Source organism: Homarus americanus, unplaced genomic scaffold, assembly GCF_018991925.1.
Source record: "Homarus americanus isolate GMGI-L3 unplaced genomic scaffold, GMGI_Hamer_2.0 scaffold48220, whole genome shotgun sequence".
NCBI lineage: Eukaryota > Metazoa > Arthropoda > Malacostraca > Decapoda > Nephropidae > Homarus > Homarus americanus.
The window spans coordinates 1645522-1673021 of record NW_024755060.1 but is presented as its reverse complement, the minus strand read 5'-3'; the positions used below and the strand labels follow the sequence as shown (position 1 = coordinate 1673021).

General features: G+C 41.9%; 1 protein-coding gene across 1 annotated transcript in view; it reads right to left on the bottom strand.

The window, feature by feature from the left end:
• LOC121856361 overlaps window positions 1-27500 on the bottom strand; it is a 112804-nt gene that overhangs the window by 2280 nt on the left and 83024 nt on the right. Inside the window, exon 3 of the mRNA XM_042351875.1 lies at window positions 25094-25229. Within this exon, the coding sequence (XP_042207809.1) occupies window positions 25094-25229 (136 nt within the window). The remainder of the gene's footprint in view (window positions 1-25093; window positions 25230-27500) is intronic.

Sequence of the window (27500 nt, the reverse complement as noted above, 5' to 3'; positions counted from 1 at the left end):
AATAAAGTTGATAAAATATGTTATAAGCAACACGACACAGCCATCACTGTGGATCAGCTCGACCATAAGCACTTAGTAAAATGAAGAAGATTTTATATTGTAGAGTAAATTAAGTCATTATATAACCCTACCAGCAGCGGCGATGTTTAGTATACTGTCTGGTGGTGTGTTAGGAGAGGGAAAGGAAAGGAGCAGAGAGATAGATAGATAAAGGGAGAAGAGAGAGGGAGAGGAGAGACAGGGGGAGATAAAGTGTAAATCATGATTGTTTTTATCTCACGACATAGAGTAGTACTGTGACGTCAGAGGTAAACAAAACAAAAACCATGAATGAATTACTACATTTACTCGACAGTTGTAACCCCAGAGGGACATGTAACGTAAACAAAAGGCTCATGAATGAATTACTACGTTTATTCATGAGATTTGGCGGGGCGTGACGTCATATGTAAACAAGGTGTCACGTGTCTGTGTTGTGGATGGCAGAAATTCAGGCATTGTGTAATTTAGATGCATGAGGAACAGTGTGTGTGTGTGTGTGTGTGTGTGTGTGTGTGTGTGTGTGTGTGTGTGTGTGTGTGTGTGTGTGTGGACGTCCCTTCTGTACCTCCTTCCCTTCCCTCACCCCTCCTTCCCTTCCCTCACCCCTCCTTGACCCCTAATAACCTCCCTCTTCTCACCTCCCTCACCATCCTTCTCCCTCATCCCTTCACCACTTCCCTCCTCCTTACCCTCCCCTCATCCTCCCTCTCTCTCTCTTCCCCCCTCATCACCTCTCTCTTCCCTCTCCTCACCCCTCACTCAGGCAGGCAGGAAGCACTCGTAGGTGTAATAAAAGACAATAAAAGAGGTGATTAAAGGTGGACAGAGAGGTAGTAGGAGTCACCATAAGTGGCACTAGTAGTCACAGTGCCAGCAGTTAGCGGTGCCATCACGACCCATTACCACACACAGAGAGAAAAAAACTAAATAACAAACTACTACAACAACAACAACAACAACAACAACAACAACAACAACAACAACAACAAAAAGAGTGTGTTGCTGTTTTTTGTTTTTGTTTTTCCTTTAGTTTTTTTTATTGGACAGTTGTGGGAATTTTTTTGGGTGTTCTTTTGTTTTACACGAGAAGAGGTTTTTTTTGTGTGTGTGTGTGTGTTTATGATTATGATCCATCCATCTATCCATCCATCCTCCTTCCATCTATCCATCCATCTATCCACCCTCCAATCCATCTATCTGACTTCATTTTCATCCATCCATTCCTCCATCTATCCATCCACCTATCCACCCATCAATCTATCTATCTGACTTCCTTTCCGTCCATCCATCTAGCCATCCATCCATCCACCTATCCATCCCTCACAACAGGACTTCACAATCCAGGTCAACTGTAGTATCATATTTTTTTGTTGTGTGTTCGAGATTCGGGCAGGCAATGTAAAAGCTCTCTCTCTCTCTCTCTCTCTCTCTCTCTCTCTCTCTCTCTCTCTCTCTCTCTCTCTCTCCCTCTACAGCTTACGTACTCTCCGGGTGCGAATATTCTTTTTTTAGTGATAGATTGTGTTCAAGGCCCTTCTGTCTGTCTCATCTTCTCTCTTACACACACACACACACACACACACACACACACACACACTACAGGTACACCCACACACACTGGTACACACACACACACACACTACAGGTACACACAGAATGTCATAATAAGAGTAAGGGACAGGTACCCCTCCCCCCCAGGTGTAACAAGCCCAGGTATTCAATTATTAATTCAGCTAAAAAAATAATTTGGTGTTGTTGTCCGCAGATTATGTAGTCACGGGACACTGATTTATTTATTGTTTGTTTTTCACCAGTTTTTGGTTTTTGTAATTTAACGTAACTTGATTTTAATTATTCATAGAGATTTTGCGTGTGTGTGTGTGTGTGTGTGTGTGTGTGTGATATACAAACGCACATCTCTTTTGTTCTAAACCATTTATATCCACACACCGGAAACTTACATTATCACACACACACACTTAGTATAATTACCTTTTTTTAATATATTACCACAGAGTTGATGTAATAGTTGTGTTAAAAGTCTTAGTTTGTTATGACCAAGATAATAACAATGTTGGTCCGGTGCAAGTTAATGAGGCGTTAATAGTTTACTTTGGTGAGTTAAAGGGGTGAGATGAGTGGGGTAGGGGAGTTAATCTGAGTGGGGTTGAGTGAGAGGGGTTGGTGGTAAATCTGAGTGGGTAAGGGGGTTAATCTGAGTGGGAAGGAGTTAATCTGGTGCGGGAGGCGAGTGGTGGGGTAATCCTGGGAGTGGGAGGGCAAATTCATCTGAGTGGGGTGGTATAGAAAGTGAGAGAGAGGAAGAGAGGAGAGAGAAGGAGGGAGAGAGAAGAGGAGGAGGAGGAGGAAGAGGAAGGGTCATTCTCTATGTCTTGTCAAGTAAGTAATTTTGAGAATCTCTTCCTTGACAAACACAAATATTTACCACGGAGAGGAGGAGGGGGAGAAGAGAGAAAAAAAAAAAAAAAAAAAGAGAGAGAAAAAAGAGAGAGAGAGAGAGAGAGAGAGAGAGAGAGAGAGAGAGAGAGAGAGAGAGAGAGAGTGACACTACCTGAAAAACAGAATCACACACACACACACACAGTGGATTAAGCGAACGAGGCATTGAAACTGAGGATATTCTAAATGTTGCAGAAGTTAGATAGGAAATGTTAATGCAACGTTGCAAAAGTTTATTATGAAATGTTAATAAAATGTTGCAAAGTTGCTTATGAAAATTTAATTCAGTGTTGCGGAGGTTAAGTGAGAAATGTTAATGAAATGTTTATACAAATGTTGCAAAGTTGGTTATAAAATGTTGATATAATGTTGCAGAAGTTAGTTATGTAATGTTAATGCAATGTTGACAAGGGTAGGACATTATAATTCAATGTTGCTGAAGATTGCAAGGAAATGTTCGTGCAATATTGAATGACTCTCGGAGACATTTAGTGCCAACAGTGCCACCCAGCAGGCAGTATGGACACACACACACACACACACACACACACACACACACACACACACACACACACACACACACACACACACACACACACTAAGAGCATTACTTGTTGTGAATGATAATCCCAGATGATATTTAATCACAAAGATGAGTCGTATAAAGTGTGTGTGTGTGTGTGTGTGTGTGTGTGTGTGTGTGTGTGTGTGTGTGCCCATACTGCCTGTTGGATGGCACTAAACCTATATAAAACGGAGATGTGGTTCACTATATTTATAACACCAACATGAGAACTACTCAAACTCACTTAACTTAGCCTAGCCTAACCTAACCTAACCCCAATACCTGTCACCACATATAATAATCCGCTTACTGCCGCTGTCATCACCAGAATTATAGGGGACATTTTCTTACTTTATAATCAGTATTTACATAGAAAACGGCGCCACTGGGCATATATAGTAAGGACATAGAAAACGGGATACCTATAGAGACATAAATAGGAATTATAGATAGAAAACGGGATACCTAAGATACCTATGGAGGCAGAAATGGAAATTATAGATTATATAATTATTGAGACAGATTATAGGATAGGCGTCTATAATATTAACTGGATTGGTGGGTTCGGTCCAGAGGCTGATAGATTCACTCAGTGTAATGAGGAACTCTCGACCGAGTTTCGTTAAAGCATTGGAGCCCCGACAAGAGCTCCACTCAGAGGTGCTCCAGTGATGGTGGAGTGGCCGCTGCTGCTGGCCAAGAGCTCCACCACTACCAGTTGTATCATACTCGACTCTCTCTCTCTCTCTCTCTCTCTCTCTCTATCTCTCCTTTTCCATGCTTCATCCCCCATCCCACCTCCCCTTCTCTTCCAAACCTTCCCATCCTCCCTCTATTCTCCCTCTCCCTGTCCTCCCTTCCTCATCATCCCTCCTCCCTCATCATCCCCTGTCCTCCCCTCATCATCCCCTGTCCTCCCCTCTTCATCCCCTCCCTCCCCCTCATCATCCCTCTCCTCCTCCCCATCCTCTCCCCTCCTCTCCTCCTCCCCTTCATCATCCCCTCCTCCCTCCCCATCCTCTCCTCCCCTCCCTTCATCATCCCTCCCCTCCCCATCCTCTCCCCTCCTCTCCTCTCCCCTCTCTTTATAAACTGTCCACCCGATTTTCGATTCCAATTAAACTCGAACTATCAGAGTTTAGGCGTCCGGACGATGGTATCATTTTCACTAGTAATATTTTGTGTTTTGGGCCAAATTTTGACTTTAGGGAGAGACTATGGCGTCGGGGTCAGCCAGACTCTCTCTGTTATGTGGTTTGACAAAGGGGGAGTGATTCTGCCCTTCCGTGTCAGTCAGTATCATAATCTAACCTAATGTAACGTAACCTAACCTAATATACCCGTAATCTAAACTAACACAATCTAACCTACCCTACCCTAACCTAACCTAACCTAACCTAACCTAACCTAACCTAACCTAACCTAACCTAACCTATCCTAACCTAACCTATCCTAACCTAAACACACAATGAGGAAATAATTCGGCCCTTCCCAAATTGGACGTATTTATAAACCAGACTTCATATTTTCGTCTTAATTAAGTGCCAGTCACCGTACAGGTACATAGAACAGAAAAATCTAGACAGGTTTTGAGGGGAAAAATATATGCATGAATATAAACTTTTTCAGATAAATAATTCGACATTAAAACTTTGAATGTTATTTACACAATCGACTCACGTATCGACATCGACTTTGTGCTAGTGATTTTAAATGGACATTGTGTATAATACGTCGACATGAGGGCCCCTAACAAGTGTACCCTAAATAAACTTTGTCTATAATACGTCGACATGAGGGTTCCAAATAAGCCTTTGTCCATAATACGTCGACATGAGGTCCCCTAAACGTCACTTACCAAATCGACTCACGTATCGACATGGAGGTTTCCGGCATAGGTTCCAGCAGTGTGTCGAGTATAGAAAAGGCATAAAGAAAAGTGAGACCCGAGTTAGGACAACAGCCCACTGACAGCTCAACAATGGCCTCTCTTGTTTATAGTATATTCAAAACTGTTAAACTCTGGATACTATCATCATGTGTTGGCTGTTGAGGTGGTAGGGTGTGTTGGAGTGTGTTGGGTGTGTTAGGGGTGTGTTGGGTGTGTTAGGGTGGGGTAGGTGTGTTAGGGTGTGTTGGGGTGTGTTGGGTGTGTTGTTAGGGTGTGTTGGTGGTGGGGTGGGGTGTGTGGGGTGGGGTGTAGGGTGGGTGTAGGTGTGTTAGGTGTGTGTAGGGTGTGTTGGGGTGTGTTGGGTGTTGTGGGTTTGTTGGGGTGTGTTGGGTTTGTTGGGGTGTGTTGGTGGTGGGGTGGGGTGTGTTAGGGTGGGGTAGGTGTGTTAGGGTGTGTTGGGGTGTGTTGGGTTTGTTAGCGTGTGTTGGTGGTGGGGTGGAGTGTGTTAGGGTGGGGTAGGTGTGTTAGGGTGTGTTTTGGTTGAGGAGAATGCATGAAGTACGTGTGCTACAGTCTAATAATAATAATAATAATTAATGACAACAATATTAACATTTTATCATCACAACCATAACAACTAAACAACAACAACAATAACAACTAAACAACAACAACAACTAAACCAACAACCACCCTACCACCACCACTACAACCAGAAAAACAACAACAACCGCCACCACCACCACCACCGCAACTATACAAAAACAACAACAACAACAACCATCACAACAACAACCACAACCACAACAACAACAACCATTCCACAACCACAACCATACAAAACCAATAACAACCTTACCACACCAGGGGGTTATAATGTAGCCGGATAGAGAGAGAGAATAACAAGAGATATATCCGGGTTATATTGGTTGATTCATAAATAAGTGCCAACGTAAACATTACAACACCACTTTAATGGCTTGTGTGAGGTGCAACTCTAAACTGGTGGAATGGTGCTAGGAATGGGTGATAGTGTGGGCGGAGGGGGTGCTGTGGGTGTGAGGGTGTGAGGGTGAGGGTGATAGTGTGACCGTGAGGGTGTTGGTTGTGGGTGTGGTTGCAGGTGTGGCGAGGGCGTATCACCACCAACATTACTCTAACACACACAGACACACACACATACACACACACACACATACACACACACACACATACACACACCTGCCTCCCTTCACTCCCAGACTCACTAAACAACCAGTAACTTCTACTGAACCTAAACTTGCTGGAATCAGGCAATTACTGGCCGTTCTCTCTCCTGATTGGCTGACATGAACGGGCAATCTAACCACCATTAAGACACAGTGATGCCGCTGTGTGTGTGTGTGTTTAATGTTTGTGTGTTTAATGTTTGTGTGTGTGTGTGTTTAATGTTTGTGTGTGCGTGTATGTGTGTTTAACTGTTGTGTGTGTGTGTGTCTGTGCACGCGCGTGAGAGGGATAATGTGTGTGACATGTGCCAATGATTTTAGAACCTCCATCACAGGTTAATTATTGAAAGCGGAAAGCGGAAAGCTGTTGTGATAGGTTGTGTACGTGTGTATGTATGTACTGTATGTGTTTATATACCGTGTGTGTGTGTGTGTGTGTGTGTGTGTGGATACAATAGATATTCGTAGATATAATAACACACACACACACACACACACACACACACACACACACACACACACACGCAAACAAACAAACAAACAAGAAATAGCAGCACTGTTAATGACTTAAAATAGAGTAATCAATATAAACAAAAGAACAGTATTGATTGTCGGGAGCAGCAGATGGCAACACTGATATCGAAGTAGTTAGGGTTACAAAGTGTAGATGGCGCAGCTGTTCCCTTCTCTCCCCTCCTCCCCTCTTCATCTCTCCTGCCCGTCCCTCCCCTCTCCACCCTTCCTTTACCCTCCCCTCCCTCTCCTCCCCCTCGACCCCCTTCCATCTCCTCCCTCCCCCTCGACCCCCCTTCCCATCTCCCCTCCCCTCCCCTCTTTTATTTTTATCACCAACTTTGTCTCTCTCCCACAGTTTCCAATCTTACTATTGTGTTCAAGTTCCCTAAGTCTTGTTCTATTCTAAACAATACAGTGCGTATGAGGTTGTCCCGCTTGGCTTAATTAACATTGAGAGTCTTGGCTCAATTTCTACGCCATTTTGTAACCTTTTTTTTTTCCTTTGAAGTGAGAATAGGATAATTATTCTCGTTGTAGTAGAGTCTAGGTACAAGTTCTACGCCATTTTGTGTATTTGTTATTTTTTCCGTTGACAATAAGAATATAATTCCATAGTTACAGTTTCAGCATAGTTTCGACGCCATTTTGTTTATTCTTGTCTGATTTTCCCTGAAGTGAGATTAAAACAAGGATTCCAGTCTTAAGTAGAGTCTCTGTTCAATTTCTACGCCATTTTGTTTAGTACTTAGTATTGTCAGTGGTGTCAATTTCTCCCCACATCAGTAGTTAAGATTAATTGGCGAATCTTTGCTAATCAGCCTCTAATCCGTGAATCATAATGCCACAGTATAGAGTATAGTCTTAGTACACTTTGGACGCCATTTGGGTACGAATGCCTTGAGGAGGTGATTTAAGCTCAGTTGAAGTATCCTGCTTTACGAGTCCCAGTTAAGCTTGATACGCCAGCTTGGAGTACTCAAGAACGCATTTAGTGTATAGTCTCAGTGTAATATAAACGCCATTTTGGATGTGATAACGTGTGAGGATATCTTTGAGAATATGTCTTGAGCAGCGTTTATACCCAGTGATAAAGAGAGCTATTTCCAGTATGGTATTTAATTAGGTCAGAGTCATAGTGTACTTACGACGCCATATTGGAAATCATAATCTATAATATAAGAGCTAATTAACTATATTATTCTTATATGGTAATTAAGATGAAGTATTGTATTATATAGTCATAGTGTAATTTCGACGCCATATTGGAAAAACTAAAAAATAAACAGGTAAGAGGTTTAACTAATCACAACAGCCATAGTGTAATTTTGACACCATATTGGAATAACATACGACTCATGCACTCATAAAGGTCACGGTATTACGAGAGGTCATTAAAGTACACTATACCCACTATGGAAAAGACCCCAGTTATGACCTTCCCCCGCCGGCAGTGACCTCGTTGTGGCTGTAAAATAAACTATGAATATTGACATTGTTTCCATGCAATTGCGCGTTATCTGATCCGGTTTGCAACAGATGCGATAGGAAGGGACGAGTGTGGTGCGCCCTGCTGCTATACAGACCAACTACGATTTACGACAGTGATAGCTATATTGGTTAACCGGACGGCTTTGGTTAAGGGGGGGGAAGGGGAGGAAGGGGAGGGTTAGTTAGTTTGGATCAGTTTTTGTTATTTTTTTGGTTTGGTTTTGGTTACATTTGGTTAGGTTAGGTTGGGTTTAGGTTGAGTTAGTTATGGTCAGGTTGAGTTTGGTTATGGCCCAAAACGAATTATATTATCATTGTTCAGGCTAAAAAATATTGAAATAATATTGTTTCACACACACACACACACACACACACACACACACACACACACACACACACACATAATATGCTAGTCTTCGTCAAACAAGGTCTCGTCTCCCTGAAGCCCATATTACAAGACAAAGTTTTCACTCGCCCTTTTAGGCTAAACTTTCCGAAATGGCTGCCACATAATGTTGGTCAGTCTCTTGTCTAACTGCTTACTGACTTTTCTAACACACACACACAATGGTTGCCCCTCGTGTAACGAGGATGGCCGGCCCAAGGACCAGCTTGGCGTCAATTTGTTTAAGATGTAGAAGCTGTCGCCAACACAACAACCACACCGTGAATTAACGAGCTGCATGACCCAGTGTTTAAGGTGTAGAAGCTGTCTCCAACACAACAACCACTACCTGAGTTAACGAGCTGCATGACCCAGTGTTTAGGAATAGTCCGAGAAGACCGGACAACTCGCCAACTGCACTGGCTAACCATTACCCCGCAGTCGATTAACATCCAGTTCCCCAATTACTGCTGGGTAGACAGAGGCAAATGGTGTAAAGAAACTTGCCCATAGTTTCACCCTGCCCGGGGATCGAACCCGGGTCCGCTCGCTTGCGAGGCGAGCATGCTGACCATTACACACACACACAGTTGACTTACCATATTTTTGTACTGTTTCTCTGACTCGCCTCACTTCGCCACTACGCGCCTCACTTTGCCACGACGCACCTCACTTCGTCACGACTCGCCTCACTTCGCCACGACTCGCCTCACTTCGCCACTACGCACCTCACCTCACCTCACCTCACTCCACACCACCACCTTTGATGAACACATTTCGTCTATATTTCTATTTTTTTCCTTTATACGTTTTTTAATAATAAATCTGTTCTATAGTTCTGTCTCACACAAAAGTTACGTCCCGTCATATTTCGCGTCCGTCCGTCGGTACGACCGGTGATGGAGACTCCTTGATGAATAGTTTTTTGCACCTTTTTGGGGGGTGGGAGGGGGGGTATTTACTGCAATATTGAAAGTTGTATTTCATATTTTAACTAGAATATTTGATCACCTGAAGAATCTCCACCCCAGCTTATTTCACCTGAAGATTAATCACCCTAACGGTAACCTAACCTAACCTAACCTCCGGACTAGGATCAGCCAGTCCATTTCCCAATTTAACACAGATGTTAACTCAGTGTACTAGATGGGATTGTTACGGAGTGAACGCAGTGATTTAGCGAACACGATTACTGCCATACTACACAGGGTGTGAAGGTAGTGAACTTTATATAACGAACTTAACGTAGTAACATCATTAAACGCAGGGAACGACTATAAACGCAACGAAACGAAGATATACAGTGAACGCAACGAACTCAAGGTGAGATAATTGGGCGCAACTTAGAGCATCATCAACAGGTAGTTAGTAGCAGTTAAACCAACACCCACCTGGCGCTGTTAAGAGGACCTGTCTACTCTATAGGTCACGTGTTAAAGTCAGCTGTGTTTACTGTGTGTGTGTGTGTGTGTGTTTTGGGTGTATTTACCTGCTCTCTCTCTCTCTCTCATACACACACACACACACACACACATATATATATATATATATATATATATATATATATATATATATATATATATATATATATATATATATATATATATATATATATATATATATATAAACAGACACATACACACACAGAAGCGTGAAAAAGGAGAGAGAGAGTTAGCCTCAAGAATGTCTTTTAAGGGGGAAACAAGGGTGAATGAGCACCTTGTATAAAGGAGAGGGAGAGTCAGGGAGAGAGAAGGTCAGGGAGAGAGAGGGTCAGGGAGAGGGAGGGTCAGGGAGAGGCGAGGGTCAGGGAGAAGGGGGTAAGGGAGAAAGAAGGTCAGGGAGAAAACATCAGGGCCTCTTCTACTCTGGACCAGTCAACCACGTCATGTTAAGGGCCTCAGATGGTGTGACTTCTACTTTTCTTTGTGTTATAAGTTCACTCAGCATGGTTAGTCTTGTCTTGACACAGGGGAATGTGTAGTTACAGAGTGTGTGTGTGTGTGTGTGTGTGTGTTTCTAAGGTTCTCTGTTTTTTGTTACTTTTTATTCTTCCTAACCCTAACCAAACCCTAACCTAACTAACCTAACCTAACCCTAACCTAACTAATCTAACCTTAGCCTCTTCTAGTAAGTGAAAACATGTGGCCTAAAATACACACACACACACACACACACACACACACACACACACACACACACACACACACACACACACACACACACACACACACACACACACACGTAAACTACCACAACACAAGAACGACCCACTTACCATTCTCTTGTTTTCTTGGAGCAATATATTACCCCAGACAAGAAGAGAGAAAAATAACTACCCTAAGTCTCAAAGTAACATAATTCTTCCTTCGGTCTAGCATATTCCTGTTAAGCCATCCAGTTTTCCGGGCCTTGTTACCTTCCCCCCATCTCCCTCACCTCCCTCACCTGCCCCCTGCCTCACCTGCCCCACCTACCTATAACCTCCTTCACCTTCCCCCCATCCCTTCTCCCTAGTTTATCTGTTGTTTACTCCATCTCTCTTCTTCTTGTTCTTCTTGTTATATGTGCTGTTGGCATGACTCTCTCTCTCTCTCTCTCTCTCTCTCTCTCTCTCTCTCTCTCTCTCTCTCTCACGGGGCAGTAAATATCCTTCAGCCTCTAGTCCCCCCCCTGCACCTCTTAATAAAAGCATTGATGAGTTTTACTAATTCCTTAATAAATTCTCCTTTTATACGGACTTCGGATAATCGGGGCTGTGTTTATAAGGAATTCGGATAACTGGAGATAAATAGTTAGGTAGTGTTCGTGGGTGGGTGGTTACGTGGGTGGCAGATTGGGTGGTTAGGTTGGGCGGTGGCAGGCAAAACGAACGGGGGAATTAGATAAAGAATGATGAGAACGGAAGGAGACGTGTGTGTGAGGCGAATAAACGTGAGAACTAATAGAGAAAAATTCTGGTGAGATATCTCTTAGAATACCGATACTTGAGAGAGAGAGAGAGAGAGAGAGAGAGAGAGAGAGAGAGAGAGATACGTCATGTGTAGATAAAGATCACTTGAAACAGACAGACAGACAGACAGATAGACAGACAGACAGACAAATCTCATAAAAACAGGTAAATTATTAATTATTGTTAACATTACAGTACAGACAGACTGCAGCGAGGGTGATATATTTATACGTCGTCTTGTTAATGTTGTTATGATAATAAATGTGGCTGGTTTTGGCTAGATACCTGGAGACCCAATTAGTAATATACCTGTGTGTGTGTAATATACCTGTGTGTGTATGTGTGTAAGTTTATGTATGTATGTATGTATATGATCATTACAAGTGTGTACGTTAGTCTGTGTGATAATATGTTAATGTATACCGAATATTATGTATTATGTATTATTTACCAGTTCATGATGTAGTTAGTGAATTTTTTTACACTTTTACCGTAAATAATAATTATATTAACACAACGTAAAAAAATTTGTTTTCTTTTTCAGACCAAGAGAACAACTGGACGACCTGAGGTAAGTAAATACTGTAGTCTTTATTATGTGATGTGGTGGTGATGTGGTGGTGGTGGTGATGTGGTGGTGTGGTGGTGGTGGTGGTGGTGGTGTGGTGGTGATGTGGTGTGGTGGTGGTGATGTGGTGTGGCGGTGGTGGTGTGGTGATGTGACGGGGTTGTGGTGGTGCTGTGGTGGTGATGTGGTGTGGTGGTGGTGTGGTGGTGGGTGTGGTTATGTGATGGGGTTTGGTGTGGTGGTGGTGTGGTGGTGGTGATGATGTGGGTGGCGGTGGTGGTGGTGGTGGTGGTGGTGGTGTGGTGATGGTGTGGTGGTGAGTGATGTGGGTGGTGGTGGTGATGTGGTGTGGTGGTGGTGGTGTGGTGGTGGTGGTGGTGTGGTTATGTGATGGGGTTGTGCTGTGGTGGTGGTGTGGTGGTGGTGATGTGGTGTGTGGTGGTGGTGTGGTGTGTGGTGGTGGTGTGGTGTGGTGGTGGTGGTGTGGTGGTGGTGGTGTGGTGATGTGATGGGTTGTGGTGGTGGTGTGGTGGTGATGTGACGGGGTTGTGGTGGTGCTGTGGTTGATGTGATGGGGTTGTGGTGGTGCTGTGATGATGGGGTTTGGTGGTGCTGTGGTGGTGATGTGATGGTGATGTGGTGATAAGCTGCTTCTATGGCAATCTACACTGTATGATGCTGTGGCGAATACGTATTATTTTGTAATTTACTGTGGCGAATACAATGTACCAGTCGTGTGGCGAACTATCACACCAACACTGTCTCATACATAACCTAACCTAACCTGACTCAGTGAGACCTTATATGACTATGTTCTATCATGTTTGAATACACAGCGTGATGGTACAGTCCTCATGCCGCACTGCGACTACTGTATTGTACTGTATCGGTGAAATCTAATCACGTGCGAAAAAAGAGAGAGAGAGAGAGAGAGAGAGAGAGAGAGAGACTGTCTCTACAACCAATTATCTCTGTGTGTGAAATAATCCAGACGGTAATTGTTGTCTCTCCCCTATTTCTCCTCCCCTGCCCATTCTCACCCTATTTTCCTTATCTCCTCTTCCCTTCCTCCTCCTCCTCCTCCTTCCCTCCCAGCCTGCCCAGTAGAAAGAAAAACAAAATTATTTCCACTTTATCTTCTTTTGTTTGGTGTGTGTAATATTTTCTTATATCTCTCTGACTTATCCATTCCCCTTCCTTTCTTTCTCCTCCTCTTCCTCCTCCTCCTCCTCCTCCCTCTCTCCACCTCTTCCACCCAAACTTCAATAGAATTTCAGGATAAAATGTTCATACATATTTTTCTTGAAAGATTTGAGGTTTAAAATTCTCTTCTCACTGTCGGCCACTTAACAGTAAGGCTTACGCTAACGCTTACTTCATCACACTACAACGTCAATGACTCTGTCTGTTTCTAATAATGAAAGTTTGACTTATGCCTTTTATTATTATTATTATTATTATTATTATTATTATTATTATTATTATTATTATTATTATTATTTTATTCCTCCTTGTGTGTGTGTGTGTGTGTGTGTGTGTGTGTGTGTGTGTGTGTGTGTGTGTGTGTGTGTATGTCTTCTGTCTTTCTTAGTCTTCTGTTCCTTTGTTTCTGTCTTTATCGCTCTCTCTTCTCTCTCGTGTTCTTCAGTAATAAGAACCAACATAACCCAGCATGTAAACAAAGCCTTCTATTGGCTAGTGTTCAGTGACAAGAACCAATCGCGTTTATCCCAGCATGTAACAAAGCCTTCTATTGGCTAGTGTTCAGTGACAAGAACCAATTGCGTTTATCCCACTATGTAAATAAACAGCGACAAGAACCAATAACGTTATCCTAGCATGTAAACAAAGCCTTCTATTGGCTAATGATACACAGTGGCGGGAAACGTGTTGAGACTCATATTGAGAAAAAGAGAGAGAGAGAGAAAACTTATCGTCCGGCGGGGAAAAAGTTACCAGATTCCTTAAATTTCTTTTCTATAATCTGTTATTAGATACCGAATGTCTTATTGTATCGTTCGTTTGTATCTTTGAGTTTAGTTTTATGGAAGAGGTTTAAAGGTTTTACGTCTGGTTGGGTGATATTGGACAACAAAGATCGGAAAATATGGATCTATATATTGCCAAGTGGCTACTCGGACAGTTTAAAGCACCTACGCGCGCAAGCTGATGCCGCGCGCGTGATTTAGGCGGGAAAATTTTCTGGCAGCTGTTTTCCTTCCCACGTTATTGGTCGGCTTATTCAGAAGACGCAGCCAATCAATACTCTCCTTCTCTCCCTCTTCCTCTCTCTCTCCACACACACACACACACACACAGGAGCGCTTACACTGACCGATGCGCTCAACACATATTGCAGGCCCACATTAATCACCTTTTTATACACTGGCGGTAAGGAGGGAGACAACTTCCCGCCAAAACACTTTCGCGCCAAAATGTATTCGCGCCAGAATATTTTATTGAAAATATTGCACGAAGGGACATTTTTTTAAGGCAAAATACGTTCCCTACAAAAGAACTTTCCCGCCAAAAGAAGAACCTCCCCGCCAAAAGAGGAACCTTCCCGCCAAAAGAACCTTCCCGCCAAAGAAAAATCTTCCCGCCAAAAGAACCTTCCCGCCAAAATAAAAATCTTCCCGCCAAAGAAGAACCTTTCCGCCAAAAGAGAACTCCCCGCCAAAAGAGGAACCTTCCGCCAAAAGAGGAACCTCGCCAAAGAGGAACCTTCCCACCAAAAAGAGAACCTTCCCGCCAAAAAGAAACCTTTTCCCCGCCAAAAGAAGAACCTTCCGCCAAAAGAAGAACCTTCCACCAAAAAGAAGAAGAACTCTTCCAAAGAAGAACCTTTCCATGAAAAGAAGAACCTTCCTGCCAAAAGAAGAACCTTCCCGCCAAAAGAAGAACCTTCCCACCAAAAGAAGAACCTTCCGCCAAAAGAAGAACCTTCCCGCAAAAGAAGAACCTTCCCGCCAAAAAGAAGAACCTTCCCGCCAAAAGAAGAACCTTCCGCCAAAAAGAAGAACCTTCCCACCAAAAAGAAGAACCTTCCACCAAAAGAAGAACCTTCCTGCCAAAAGAAGAACCTTTCCGCCAAAAGAAGAACTCTCCCGCCAAAGAAGAACCTTCCCGCCAAAGAAAAAACCTTCCCGCCAAAAGAAAAATCTTCCGCCAAAAACAAAAAAACTTCAAAAAGAAAAACCTCAAAAGACTCTCCAAAAACCTTTCGCCAGTGATTTGCAAGTGCCGTTTGATTTAGGCGAGAGATTATGCAGCAGCTGTCCGCCTGTCTCGCGCTTATTACAACAAGCGAGGGGCGCGCACCAGCTCCTCTGACAGCCTCTTTGATCGCCGCTGTCAGCCTCTCAAGCATGCTGTTAGTCAGACGAAACTCATTTAAGCAAAAGTAAACCGAGAAGATCAAGGGTTTTATATCAATACACTTAATTCAACGTTTACCCTGTTACTAAAGAGGTTGACAAACATATCACAACAGTACAGGTATTATCATGTCTACCCAAAATTACCTTAAAAAATAATAAGTTGAATGATGGAATTTTTTTTCTCACTTTTCCAGACAAGTAAATTGATGAAATACCTGCATTGTTTACCTGCTGAATTATCTATCTATCTATCTATCTATCTATCTATCTATCTATCTATCTATCTATGTGTATGTCTTATCTATCTATCTATCTATCTATCTATATAATCGAACCATATCCACATTTATTGTTCAATTCCCAGTAATTTCACATCTCTTCACACAGCCCCCCAATAAAAGGCTCATTACCGTAAAACACTCGCAAATTCATCCGCTCCACCTGTCACAAAAACATGATAACCGCAAAAAGGTTTATAACAGTCCCATTACGCAAACCGGACATAAAAACAAACATTGACCTTCCCCCCCCCCGTCCCCTATATATACGGGTCATGTAGCCGTGAGGATAAACAGTGGGATGGGCTATGGTACTGGTTGTAATGTGTGTTGATGTTCCGGGTTGTGTTGTGGTGAATAGCTTTTAGTGCTCTCTCTCTTTCTCTCTCTCTCTCTCTCTCTCGTGTCCTACATCTTACAGTAGTCTAATTTCCCTGTATTTCACCAATAAATTTGTGAGCTACCAATAAATTTGTGAGCTAGGATTACTTCACTGTGTTGTACTGCTTAGAGACTGTACTAGGATTACTTTACCTAACCTAACCTAACCAAATCAAATCCACAAATTATGATCTTTTGGGTAAGGATTACTAAACTTCAAAATAAATTGGTAAAATCCTCTCTGTTTACAAAGACCTTCTGTATTACTGTATTAAGTGGGTCGTTAATATTCAATCCCGGCTGTTGACAAGTGACTACAGCTGCTGTTATCTGCCGCTGTACACTGCTTAGGGATTATATGTCAACAAGATGTGGTAAGGACTGTGATATTATGTTTAGGTTTGGTTGGGTTGAATGGTCAGACACAATACTCCCATCAAACTCGGTCAGTTAAGGTCAGGTCACTGGGGTAGTCTAACACAATATTCTCTTTAAACTGGGTCAGGTCAGGTCAGGTCACTATGGCAGTCTAACACAATATTCTCTTTAAACTGGGTCAGGTCAGGTCAGGTCACTGGGGTAGTCTAACACAATATTCTCTTTTAAACTGGGTCAGGTCAGGTCACTGGGGTAGTCTAACACAATATTCTCTTTAAACTGGGTCAGGTCAGGTCACTGGGGTAGTCTAACACAATATTCTCTTTTAAACTGGGTCAAGCCAGGTCAGGTCACTCAGGTGGTTAACAGGGTGAAAGAATCCAACAATTTAACTTGATGAAACAACACTGCCGGACACCTTGACTGTTAACTGGTCCAGTCCTGTTGGTAGTAACACGACTGTAGACTGGCAGTAAAGAAGACTCCCCGACTGTAGACTGGCAGTAAAGAAGACTCCCCGACTGTAGACTGGCAGTAAAGAAGACTCCCTGACTGTAGACTGGCAAAGAGGAACAGTTCACCAGCAAACCACTCGGTAAAACGACCTTCCAGAGGGTGAATGAGGCTGTTAGAGTCCGAGTAGTTGGGAGAGTCGCATTTCTTGTCATCTAACTAACGTGGTCCAGTTAGTGACGTCAGCACAATGTTACAGTTGTTTCTTATTTTCTATTATTTATATGTTTGTGAATATAATTTTCTTGTTCACCTGAAGATTAAACACCCAAGATTATTTTACCTTTGTGTGTGTGTGTGTGTGTGTGTGTGTGTGTGTGTGTGTGTGTGTGTGTGTGTGTGTGTGTATGTATGTGTGTGTGTGTGTGTGTGTGTGTGTGTGTGTGTGTGTGTGTCTGTGTGTGTGTGTGTGTGTGTGTGACAATACCTAACTATCTCCAGACAACAATAGTTGAGGCCTTATTGTGGCCTCACCTCAGACCAATGCCGGGACATCGTCTCTAGAGGGTGAGAAGCTGTCAGGTTGCCATGACACTTACGTCTGCATATTAGAGGTCAGAATGTTGACCTTTGACCCGGCTGTGAGCAAGAGGTTATTGGCGAGCCTTGGGTCACTGGGGGTCTTCGTTATACACACATATTCGTAATTTAACAAGACGTTACCAGTTTAGTTCACCTGATGATTAGACACCCTGACGATACCTTGGGGTGATGCAATTAACCTCGTACCTGAGGTGAATTTCCAAAGTTCGTAAGTTAATATTTTTTCTTAACTGGTCACATGAGACTGGATTTTGATTGGCAGGTTGAAATTCCAATACAATTTTATGTATTCTTGATGATTTTTACGTAAATTTTATAGTGGCGTTGAGCTGAACTATCTTGTGGACTGTGTATGAGAGAGAGAGAGAGAGAGAGAGAGAGAGAGAGAGAGAGAGAGAGACTGTATTGCGTGGTGAAAAAGCTTACTAAAATGCTTATGAATCATGGAATGGAAAATTAGAGAGAGAGAGAGAGAGTAAACTGGATTCAGGATAGGGGGAACTAAAAGGCTTTTAGATATAGAATGGAAAAGGGAGGAGAGAAAGAGAGAGAATATATATTGAGTGGTGGAAAAGCGAAGAATATGGTTTAGTCGTGGAAGAGTGTTAGATGGAGAAGGGAGAGAGAGGGCAGGTGGAGCAAGAAAATGGAGAACAGCAACAACAACACGAAGAAGAAGAAGGATAAAGAGAAGAACAAGAGCAAGAAGAATAAGAACAACAACAAGAACAAGAAGACGAAGAACAAGAACAAGAACATGAAGACGAAAAAGAAGAGCTAGAACAAGAAAACGAAGAAGAACAAGAAGGAGAAGAAGAAAAAGAATGAAAGAGAGAAGAAGAAGAAGAATAAGAAAGATGGACAGATAAACGAAGAGAAAGAAAAAAGAGGGAGAGAGAACCTATTTTTCTTCAGTAAAGGGATTAATTAGCAGGTGTAAAAGGTCTTCCCAGGTTGGAGGAAAATAACAGGGGGTTAGTGAGCCATTGAGAGCCATTTGACCTCTCTCACGGATCATGGGGGGGGGGGAGGGAGGAAGTGAGGTAGGGAGGTAAAGAGGCTAAGTTTGTCCTCTCACCTCACAAGAACTAGGAGTCAAGGATTCGAATCTCACCCGAATGAGGAGACGAAACATCGACTCGTGAGGGAAGAACTTGAGACTACTGCAGAAGGAACCATTGCATGATTTGACACCGTCGTTCATGAGAGATTTACAAGCATAGCGAGCAAGATGAAAGCGAGACGTGTATAGGGGAGGGGGGGGTGAATGAAAGAAAAGAAAGAAAAGAAAAAAGATCCAGAAGTCGAATTTGTGAAGAAGAACCCAGAGGAAAGCGAGTTTGAAATTGGACCTCCACTCTATTTCAAGTTGATGGAAGGTGTGTGAGGTTATTGGGGGAGACGCTGAAGGCAGGCAGGCAGGCAGGCAGGCAGGCAGGCATGGCTAAGACAAGGAACTGCTGTAGGTGGAGGGGTGGAGGGGTGGGGGGGGGACACTGATGGTGAGAGATGCCAGCCAGGCTTCATGTAACACCTCTAGGGAGGATGTATTTGAAGGAGGAAGGTGGTCAGCCCCCCCAAACTCAGCCCTCAAGAGTCAGATAGTGATAAGAATCAGCCTTAAATGTCAACACCGAGTTAGCCCCAAAAGAGGTAGACAGAATCAAGAATCAGCCCCGAAAAGTCAGCCCAGAGTCAGCCCCCAAGAATCAGCTCCAAAAGTCAGCACAGTGAATCAACCCTCAAAAGTCAGACAGAACCAAGAATCAGCCCCCAAAAGTCAGCCCCCGAAAGTCAGTCCCCAAAAATCAGCCCCCAAAAGTCAGCACAGAGTCAGCAGAGAGAGTCAGCACTTCACCAACCATCATAAATCCTCAGGAAGTTAATAATTCTCAGCCTTTTTAATGACCAAACTTACTAAGTCTTAAATCAAAGTACAAGAGAAAAAATTAAGACTCCCCTTAACAAAACTCTAAGTAAAGTCTGAGTCCTGGAGATTATTATAAGACGTTTGTTTCTTTCTTTCTTTCGTCTGTTTGTTGATGATTGTTGTGGCGTAGAAAACTGTAGGTGTGTGTTTTTATGTGTTTGTTGTGTTTATGTATATGCATGGCTGTGTATGTATTTATGTATGTGTATGTGTGTTATGGATGTGTTTATATATACTGTATGTGTGTATGTATGTGTGTGCATCTGTGTTTGTGTGTTTCTTAGTGTTTATGTATATATGTATGTATGTTATATATATGTATGTATACGTATGTGTATCTGTGTTTGTTTATGTGTATAACGTGTGTGTGTATGTGTGATTAATGAAGACACAGTCAGATGGGGGGGACCTTGTCAGCTCCACAACCCGGGTCCTCAATTTCCATGATTAACTCCGGGTTGTGTCCTATATTGGCGCCCACACCTGTTAACTCTGTCAATAATCCTGCCGCACCTGACGCTACAGATATATACCTGTAACCAGTCATATATACCTGTAATTACTGAAATATATACCTGTATTTACTGGATATATACCTGTAATTACTGAAATACCTACCTGTAATTTCTGAAATATATACCTGTAATTACTGGGACATATATTTAATTATTGGTCTAATGCATAATGATAATTGTTGATGATATGGCTATTAAAACCTATGGAAATTGTGGTGTTTTGAGAGAGAGAGAGAGAGAGAGAGAGAGGGTGTAGCCCTTTATACACCCAATAATTACTGAGGGAATGGGGAGAGGGAGGAAGAGGTGGAGAGGGACGAACAAGGAGTCAGTAGAGAGGGAATGGGAGATGGATAGTAAATCAGGAAGAGGATAGAGAAGAGGAGAAGAAAGAAATTAGTTTGGAAGATGGTAGAAAGAGGATGAGAGAAGGAAGGAGGATAGAGAAGAGAGGTGATAAAAAGATCGAGAGGAAGGAGGAGGAAGTGGAGAGAGAGGAAAAAAACAGGTCGAGAAGAGGGAAGAAGAAGAAAGGGGAGAAATATGTGGGGAGAGGAGAGGTGGAGAGAGGGGAGAAGAGAAGGGACAGGAAAAGGAGGTAGTGGGGAGAGAAGAGACATGGGGAGAGGGGAGATATACCAAACAGCTTAACTCCCCCTAAGTTGTGACAAGTCAAACAACTCGCTTCACGTGACAGACACATTGAGAATTCAGCTCAGAGTCTCGTTCCCTTATGCTAAGTTTCGCCTGAGTCACTTGATGGGTTCCTTAGACCATCTCGTTCCCTGTCTTCTGTGTGGTGTAAGTGTGTGTGTGTGTGTGAGTCACTGTGGATAGATACACTCATAGATACACTCATACTCACATAAGTATATACAGTCATATATTCATTCATTCACTCACACATACACTGACACACACACACACACACACACACAGGTATTCAATTTCACAGTTTTTATTCATATATATTATTGTCCTTATTTTAAGTCTTATTACACAATGTTATTATGATTTCAAGTCTTATTACATATTTTATCATCCTTATTTTTATTCTTGTTACACATTTTATTATTATTTTAAATCTTATTACCAAATTTTATCATCGATTTTTTGTTTTCTGTCAAAATTTTATCATTTTTCATTCGTTCCTGTATGCTCGTGACGTCATAAGTAAGGTAATCGGATTCAGCGCTTTTGTTATTGTTGTCGTTCTAGAGGACCAAAATAAACACACCACCAGCAGGACTCTGTGTTGAATCCTCTTGCCGGGTGACCAGTGACGCTGCCCCACTCTGAAGGGTTTTTAAGGCAGGAAGTTGATTTTGGATTTTTGGAATAATTTATGTATTTTTTGGGGGTGGGATTTTGTGGTTAGGGATTTTTTATGATGGGATTTTATATATAGGTAATTTTGGGAGGTTTATATGGGAATTTTAGGGGATTTTCTGGTTAGGGATATTATTATTGTTGTTGATGTTGTTATTGTTGTTGTTGTTATTATTATCGTTTATATTAGCACCACACACACACACACACACACATTCTCTCGATACATTACTACCACACTTACAAACACACATAAACCTTCCCTCCAACTTTACATCATTACTTACACGCACTTAAATCACCCCATTCTCAACTTTAACGATATTACTCACAGCTGGCAGTACACACACACACACACACACACACACACACACACACCTAAGGTCATCCTTTTATCCGATACTATTGTGAGTGAGTTAATTTATATCTTTTATGGGAAAATAATTTGTCCATCAGTTGACTCTCTCTCTCTCCTTCTTTGTTCCCTTTTCTCCCTCTTTCTCTCCTTCTCAGTCTCCTCTTTCTCTCCTCTTATCTCCCTCGTCTACCCTCCTCCCTCTTATCTCCCCTCTTGCCTCCCTCTTGTCTCCCCTTTGTCTACCCTCCCTCTTTGTCTCCCTTCTCCCTTGTCTCCTCTTTCTCTCACAGCAAATATCTGGAGTCATGGAGCCGTGGTCTACCTCTCCCTCCCTCTTTGTCTCCCTCTTTCTCTCCCTCTTTGTCTCCCTCTTTCTCTCACAAGTAAATATCTGAGTCATGAGCCGTGGCATATGTTTCCGCCCCGCTGCTACTGTGATTGTGTGTGTGTGTGTGTGTGTGTGTGTGTGTGTGTGTGTGTGTGTGGTGGGGGGTTGAAGGAGAGAGAGAGAGAGAGAGAGAGAGAGAGACTGACTCACACAGTCTAATATATTCACTCTAATGCAGTATATTATTGGGGTCTTCTGTGGATCTCTCTGGTGGAAGATGCAGAGAGAGAGAGATAGAGAGATAGAGAGAGATGATACTTACTGAAAGAGACATTAATGACATAAAAATTAATACGTCTTTTGTTATCTCTCTCTCTCTCTCTCTCTCTCTCTCCTCTCTTTTTCCTTCTCGCTCTCTCTCTCGCTGCCTGTCTCTTGCTTACTCCACCAGAAAGCGACACAAGGATGCTCCAGTAATATATTGTATTGGAGAATATATTACTCTCTCTCTCTCTCTCTCTCCCTCTCTCTCTCTCTCTCTCTCTCTACTGTAATAAAATATACTCTTCTACGTATTATCTCTATCTCTCTTTCACACTTTCTTCGAACCTTCACACACACACACACACACACACACACACACACACACACACACACACACACACACACACACACACACACCTCAATTTATCGCCCCCTGATGAGTCAATTACGAGAGTGTGGCTCTGTGGTTGGAGGTGATTCATGGCGCTAAACAAGCCTTAACTATCATGAGTCTTGGTGTATTATGCTCAACGATAAACCTGACTTATCGATGACATTAGTTAATCGTCTTAGAAAATGGATCGTGGGCCGGAGGGGTGACTCGCTTCATTATAGTCGTGTGTGTGTGTGTGTGTGTGTGTGTGTGTGTGTGTGTGTGTGTGTGGAGATGGATGAGGGGTTGGTTACTTGGTTGGTCAGTTGATGCTAGAATTGAAGGGGGGTGAGGAGAAGGGGGGTTGTTATGGTTGTGCTTTGAAAATCTGTCTGTCTGTCTGTCTGTCTGTTTGTTTGTTTCTGTTTGTCTACTCCCCCATCTTCCTGTATTCGTTACTCTCTCTCTCTCTCTCTCTCTCTCTCTCTCTCTCTCTCTCTCTCTCTCTCTCTCTCTCTCTCTCTCTCCTCCATTACTTGTCTACAATTTAATTATCTTTTGTATAATTCTTCTCTTCCTTCCTCTCCTGCACATCCTTCTCTGTTCTCTATAATCTAGTTACCCTTTGTATAATTACCTTGTGTGTTATAGAGTAGGGAGATGAGGTGACTGTGTGTGTGTATGTATGTATGAATGTATGTATGTATGTATGTATGTATGAATGTATGAATGTATGTATGTATGTATGTATGTATGTATGTATGTATGTATGTATGTATGTATGTATGTGTGTATGTATGTATGTATGTATGTATGTGTGTATGTATGTATGTACTGTATGTATGTATGAATGATTAAAATATAATAGCTGTATTTAATATTTATAACGTAATAAACCATAAAAAACAATAATATTTATAACTGTGATGAAAAAAATAAAATAGTTGTAATATAAAAAATAAATAAAAATGAAGGAATTTAATATGAAGTAAAATAAATCTTAATAAATCCTGGTAATTATATGAGTGTGTGATGGACGACTTCCTCCCGCACTTATGCTGAAGCAAACTGAAAGAAAAATGTTAAAGAGAGAGAGGGGAGGAGAGAGGGAAGAGAGGGGGAGGGAGAGAGGGGGAGAGAGGGAGAGAGGGAGGGAGGGAGAGAGAGAGAGAGAGAGAGGGGGGGGGTAGAGAGGGTAGAGAGAGAGAGAGAGAGGGGGGGTAGGAGAGAAAAATAGGGGTAGAAAGAAGGGGGGTTAAATAGAGAGGAAGTACAAAGAAAGGGGTTAAAGAGAATGTAGAGAGAAAATATAGTGATACAGAGAGAAATTAGAAAGAGAAAGAGGAAAGAGAAATTGATGATAACAAATTCTATCATAAAAAAAACGGGAAATGTAATAAATGAAAGTAGTTTAGACTCAAAATAAAAGTGAATATATATTAAAAAATATGTCTTCGGAAATTAGAAATGTTATATAAATTAAATAAGACTTAAAAACATAAACAAAAGGATGGAAATATATGACTTTTTACTTTTATTGAAATTGATAAAGAAAACGACTTGAGATAGTTATAAAAAGCCTGAAATTTATAGAACATGTATTTGGGTACTTATAGAAAACGGTATTGGGGAGGTACTTATAGAAAACGGTATTGGGGAGGTACTTATAGAAAACGGTATTGGGGAGGTACTTATAGAAAACGGGATGGGGGAGGTACTTATAGAAAACGGTATTGGGGTGGTACTTATAGAAAACGGGATTGGGGAGGTACTTATAGAAAACGGTATTGGGGAGGTACTTATAGAAAACGGTATTGGGGAGGTACTTATAGAAAACGGTATTGGGGAGGGTACTTACAGGAAAACCTGGTATTGGGGAGGTACTTGAGGAAACGGTATTGGGGAGGCACTTATAGAAAACGGTATTGGGAGGTACTTATAGAAAACGCATTGGGGAGGCACTTTATAGAAAACTTGTAATAGAGGTATTTATAGAAAACGGCATGAGGAGGTACTATAGAAACTTGTATTAGAGGCATGAGTAGAAAACGGTATTGGGGATGTACTTATAGAAAACGGTATTGGGGAGGTACTTATAGAAAACGGGATTGGGGAGGTACTTATAGAAAACGGTATTGGGGAGGTATTTATAGAAAACGGGATTGGGGAGGTACTTATAGAAAACGGTATTGGGGAGATACTTATAGAAAACGGTATTAGGGAGGTACTTATAGAAAACGGTATTGGGGCGGTACTTATAGAAAACGGTATTGGGGAGAACCTGGATAAACAGTATTGGGTAGAGTAAACGGTATTGAGGGGGTTACTTATAGAAAACGGTATTGGGGAGAACCTGGATAAACAGTATTGGGTAGAGTAAACGGTATTGAGGTACTGATAGAAAACAGTATTGAGGTACTTATAGAAAACGGTATTCGGGTACTTACAATAAACGGTGAGGTGTTCGTTGCGTGTTTCCTTTCTGAATTTAGGGTGTTCACCTATGACCTCACAGGTGTATTCCCCGGACGTGGTGAGTGAGACAGTCTTGAGCACTACCTCCCTCTCAGTCGACACCCAACACTGGAGGAGAGAGGACGTGGAAGCTCTCTTAGTTCAGAGGAAAAAAAAATAATTGGAGATAGGAAGACGATTTTGATGGTTTAGTTTCTTGAGTATGATGGTTTAACCCCTTGAGTACTAAAGGGGTTAAACCATCATACTCAAAGGGTTAAATCATGTATTCAAAGGGTTTAATAACACTTTGTAAGCACTGTAACAGGACCCTGGAACAAGTTAGTTGAGAGAGAGAGAGAGAGAGAGAGAGAGAGAGAGAGAGAGAGAGAGAGAGAGCCAGATAGACAGACAGACAGACAGAAAGAAAGAGGGACAGATAGACAGACAGACGTACAAACACACAGGAGGGCAGAGAAGGGTGAAAATAATAATAAAAAAGTATGAAATTCACCTCTAATGTGTTAATGGAGCCATATAAGTGTATAATGGGTTTAGTAAATGGAATAAAAGGGGATTGATATTAAGTAATGGAAGAGGAAAGAAGTGGATGTGTGTAAGACGAAGCAAATTGACCAAAAATAGGGATAAATTGGTGTAATAGGCTTGGTGAAATAGGCTTAAGAAATAGGTAAAATTGGGTCAGTATTCAGTCCTAGGGAAGACTGTGGGGTTGCGTAGATAGGATTAATAACGTTGTAAATAGTTGTTAACGATAGAAAAGGTGATTACAGTATATAGATAGAATTTCATCGGGTGTGTAATTGGTTTGGAAAATCAGGTAAAGTGGTTTATATCCAATTTGGTGGAGAGAGAATTTCTGGACCTCTTCAGTAGAGTGGAAATAGTAATAATGGTAGATTATATGACCTCTGTAGATAAATAGGGTTCAGAAGGTGTATAATTGGTTCAGAAATTGGGTGGAAAGGACTATTTTTTACTCAGGAGGAGAGGGAAACAAGGATGCTTTCAGATCTTGTGAAAGTGTGGTTTAAAAGTAAAATTTTACGGTATTGATGAAATAGGGATTTTTAAAGTGTATAAATTGGTGTAGAAAATAGGGTGGGGGAGATCATATTGCACCCAGAAAGAAAGACACACACGCACACACACACACACACACACACACACACACACACACACACACACACTACTCGGCCGTCAGCGCCACAGGGTGTAAAGTGCTCCCAATTCTGTACTCTACTACTGACGTTTATACAAGCTGGTTATAGTACACTCTCTCATATTTCCGTGTAGCATAAAGTGTGTGTGTGGATCACCTTGTTTTTGTGTGTGTGTGTGTGTGTGTGTGTGTGTGTGTGTGTGTGTGTGTGTGAGGGAGGAGAGGTAGGAGGGGAGGTGAGGTAGAGAGAGAGAGAGAGAGAGAGAGTGTATACCTCAATCAACCAGTCCACACTAAGTGACTCGCGCCGTAAATCGGATATTTTAGATTTTTTATTTTCCGTGTGTGTGTGTGTGTGTGTGTGTGTGTGTGTGGGGTGTGTTTCAATTTGCCATACATGTTTTTGTTGTTGTTGTTTATGTATTGTGCTGTATGCTAATGAGGGCTAAAGGTAAAGGTGTTCCATGCTTAGGGATAATTAAAACAGGTTATTGTTCTTTGGGTATTGTAGGTTGTGGCAGGGGCTATTGTTATTGGCTATTGTGGGTCAGTTTTAATTAATTACCGGATTATAATGTACACACACACACACACACACACACACACACACACACAGGTACACATATTACATTTCACTACATTCAAGCATCTAATTAACTCACTTCATTACTTAACAAATTATTTACTGATAAAGATTCTCTCAGGGAAAAAAGCAATAATTAAAACAAGATGATAATTAAGATAATAATAATAATAATAATGATAATAATAACAATAATAATGCTAATAATAATAATAATAATAATAATAATAATAATAATAATAATAATAATGATAAAAATGAAATCAACAATAATAATAATAATAATAATGAAAACAACAACAACAGTAATAATATTAACAAATACATTAGTAGCATCAATAGCCGCCATATTTGTTGTTCGGGTTCAATTCGGTTCGGTACAATTAGGTTGATGACGAACCCCCGAACCCCCGAACCCCCGAATCATTGGTCCACACACGTGTTTTGCATCCCAGAAAAAAGCAGATTGTCCTTTATTGTGTTGGAAAGCCTCAGGACCATTCCATGTGATGCAGTGTTGGACATCCATATATACAAGAGAATGAATGCCAGAGTGAGATGGACCTTTCCTATCCTATCCCATCCCATGCCGTCCTATCTCGTCCTATCCTGGTGAACTGTGGCGCGACGGATA